Here is a 3,002-nt window from a genome sequence, read left to right as displayed (position 1 = left end):
AGAGAGAGAGATAAAAGGTACTTACTTGCCGCTTCGGCAGGATGTATTTTGATACGTGGTGCAGCGGGCACCAAGTCATACAATGTACTATTTACAACTGGACCTTTTAAACTTTCCTGTTGGAATGAAAATAAAAAAGTGTCAAAACAACAGAAAACAAAATTTAAAAAAAATAAACAAAAGCCATAAATGAAAACACACACTAACACATATAAAACTGAAGCTGTATAAGAAATTGTATATATAGCATTGTGTGTGTGTGTGTGTGTGTGTGTGTGTGTGTGTGTATCTATATTAGAGAGAGAGAGAGAGAGAGAGAGAAAGAGAGAGAGTTTGAAGAGGTGTATAGATATTGTATAGTAAGGAGGCAATCAGAATTTTGGGAAATTATTAACATTTTTGTTTGTTCAACCAAACTCTTCAAGATATATTTACATACACACGTACACACATATATATATGTGGTGTTGTTAATGTGTTGTATACAATGTTGATTAGGTGTTATATATATATATATATATATATATATATATATATGCATCCAAATTGTACCAAAAACAAGAGAGAGAGAGAGAGAGAGAGAGAGAGAGATAGAGAGATAGACGAGTGAGGGAACAACAAATAGAGTGTATTAGTCTAAACTCTCAGAAAAAAATGGAAGAGTGTTGGACAGTTCAAGCCTAGGCTCTTCTACAGAAAGAAAATAAGGAGAGAAAACAGATGGAGAAAAGGCAAAACATGGATGAATTAAGAGTTGCACATGTTGTGTGTGTGTGTGTGTGTGTGTGTATGTGTGTGTTGTATATGAAGTTATATATGATAATGTTTATGTGTTTGTTTGTTTATGATATAATTACAATCATTAGATTTAATTCCTTTTTCTTTACCGTTGGATGCACAACATTAACTGATGAGAGAAGAGACCTTGAAATATGCATGGAGACAAGAGGACACATACTGGCAGGAAAGGAATTAGTTGACGATTAAAAAAAAACATTAACAGCAGAAGGAAGACAAACTTTAATGTATTAATCTGAAGCAAAATGAAAAGAGTGGCCCATGGACCAAGATTGTAGCACTTTTAACTAATTATCAGGTATTTATTGATATCAGGTTAATAAGAGTCACAGAAGGCCAAATTGATAGGTTATCTATCAATCATTAGCCTGATATAATATTTTCCTCATTATCTTTTATCTTTTACTGGTTTCAGTCATTGGACTGCAGCCATGCTGGGGCATCACCTTGAAGGATTTAGTCAAATGAATCAACTCCTGTATTTGTCTTAAGTTTGGCTCTTATTCTATGGGTCTCTTTGACCAGACCATCAAGTTACAAGGACATAAACAAATGACAATGGGGGACAAACTCAACACAAAGACACATCAAAACAGTACTGAACTCAATCTTTCTAATTTATTTTAATTAAAGGATATACTCTTTTCTACTCTAGGCAGAAGGCCCAAAATTTTTGGGGAGGAGGCCAGTCAATTAGATCGACCCCAGTACACAACTGGTACTTAATTTATCGACCTTGAAAGGATGCAAAGCAAAGTTGACCTCAGATCGTAAAGACAGATGAAATACCGCTAAGCATTTCGCCCAGTATGCTAACATTTCTGCCAACTCGCCACCTTGGGATATTAAAGAATATTTTCTGTCCTACACAAACCCAATATTCAATGACCAAATACATTTGGGCAAGTGTCTTCTACTATATATATATGACCTCAGGTCAATGAAAGCTTTGTGAGTGGATTTCGGAGAGAGAAGCTGAAAAAACGCCTGTTGAGGCTGTGTAGTAAGAAGCTTGCTTCCCAACTACATGGTTCTGGGTTCAGTCCCACTGCGTGGCACCTGGGGCAAATGTCTTCTACTATAGCCTCAGATCAACCAAAGCCTTGTGAGTGGATTTGGTAGATGGAAACTGAGAGAAGCCCATTGTGTGTGTGTGTGTGTATATATAAATCAGAAATGGAAAAACAAAACAATAAATTGAACAATTATAAACTCAATTCAATTTAAATATTTTATACAAATAAATGACATCATCATCATTGTCGTTTAACGTCCGTTTTCTATACTGGCATGGTGGGTTGGACGGTTTGACTGAGGACTGGTGAGCCAGAAGGCGGCACCAGGCTCCAATCTGATCTCTACAACTTAGCGGTTCGGCGAAAAAGAGCAAATAGAATATGTACTAGACTTTAAAAAACAAATTAAAAAAAAAATACTGGGGGTCAATTCATTTGACTAAAAATTCTTCAGGGCAGGGCTCCAGTATGGCCACAGTCTAATGATTGAAAAAAGTACGACAAAAGGTAAATTGGGAAAAATTTTAAGAGTTTTTAGAAAACAAATATTTTTGAAGTTTGACCAAAACAACAAAAAAAAAAACATATGGAGAAAGTGAATTGAAGAGTAAATGACTTTTATTGATAAATGTTTCTTATCCCCCCTCCACCCCCCGTAGCATTTACTGAATTAACACAGCTTATCAGAGTAAAGGTCGATGGAGCTAATTATGAGTAAAGACAAAAATTCTTTAAATATATTCAGTAATTAGAAATCGTGAAAATACACCTCAAGTTAAAAATCTAATAACAAAAAAAAAACAAAAAAAAACCCCACTTTAACAAGAAATATTCTAAATTTGAAGTTGCTATCTTGAATGCAAATTGCCTTTTAATTTTATATGAATTAAAGTTAATATAAATGAATATTACAACTATATTATATATTACAGGGGATAAAAATGCTTCACCCAAAACTATTCTATTCTTGATACCTGCATACACACACACATACAGATACGAGGGGGTGTTGAAAAGTCCCTGGCTTTGGGTAAAAGAAAATACAGGAGGATCAGTTAATTATCATCATCATCATTTAACGCCCGTTGTCCATGCTGGCATGGGTTGGACAGTTTGACCAGGGCTGGTAAGCTAGAAGGCTGCACCAGACTCCAGTCTGATTTGGAATGGTTTTCTACGGCTGGATGC

At 35.2% G+C, this 3,002-nt stretch overlaps 1 protein-coding gene across 3 annotated transcripts in view; it reads right to left on the bottom strand.

The window, feature by feature from the left end:
- LOC106876619 (oxysterol-binding protein-related protein 9) overlaps positions 1-3,002 on the bottom strand; it is a 108,849-nt gene that overhangs the window by 40,376 nt on the left and 65,471 nt on the right. For all 3 annotated transcript variants that reach the window (XM_052969912.1, XM_052969914.1, XM_052969915.1), the window contains one exon: positions 26-116. In XM_052969912.1, coding sequence (XP_052825872.1) covers positions 26-116 — 91 coding nt within the window. The remainder of the gene's footprint in view (positions 1-25; positions 117-3,002) is intronic.

The sequence above is a fragment of the Octopus bimaculoides genome, chromosome 8 (assembly GCF_001194135.2).
Source record: "Octopus bimaculoides isolate UCB-OBI-ISO-001 chromosome 8, ASM119413v2, whole genome shotgun sequence".
NCBI classification, from domain to species: Eukaryota; Metazoa; Mollusca; class Cephalopoda; order Octopoda; family Octopodidae; genus Octopus; species Octopus bimaculoides.
Note: the sequence above shows the minus strand (reverse complement) of the source record. Positions and strands in the feature narration are given on the sequence as shown.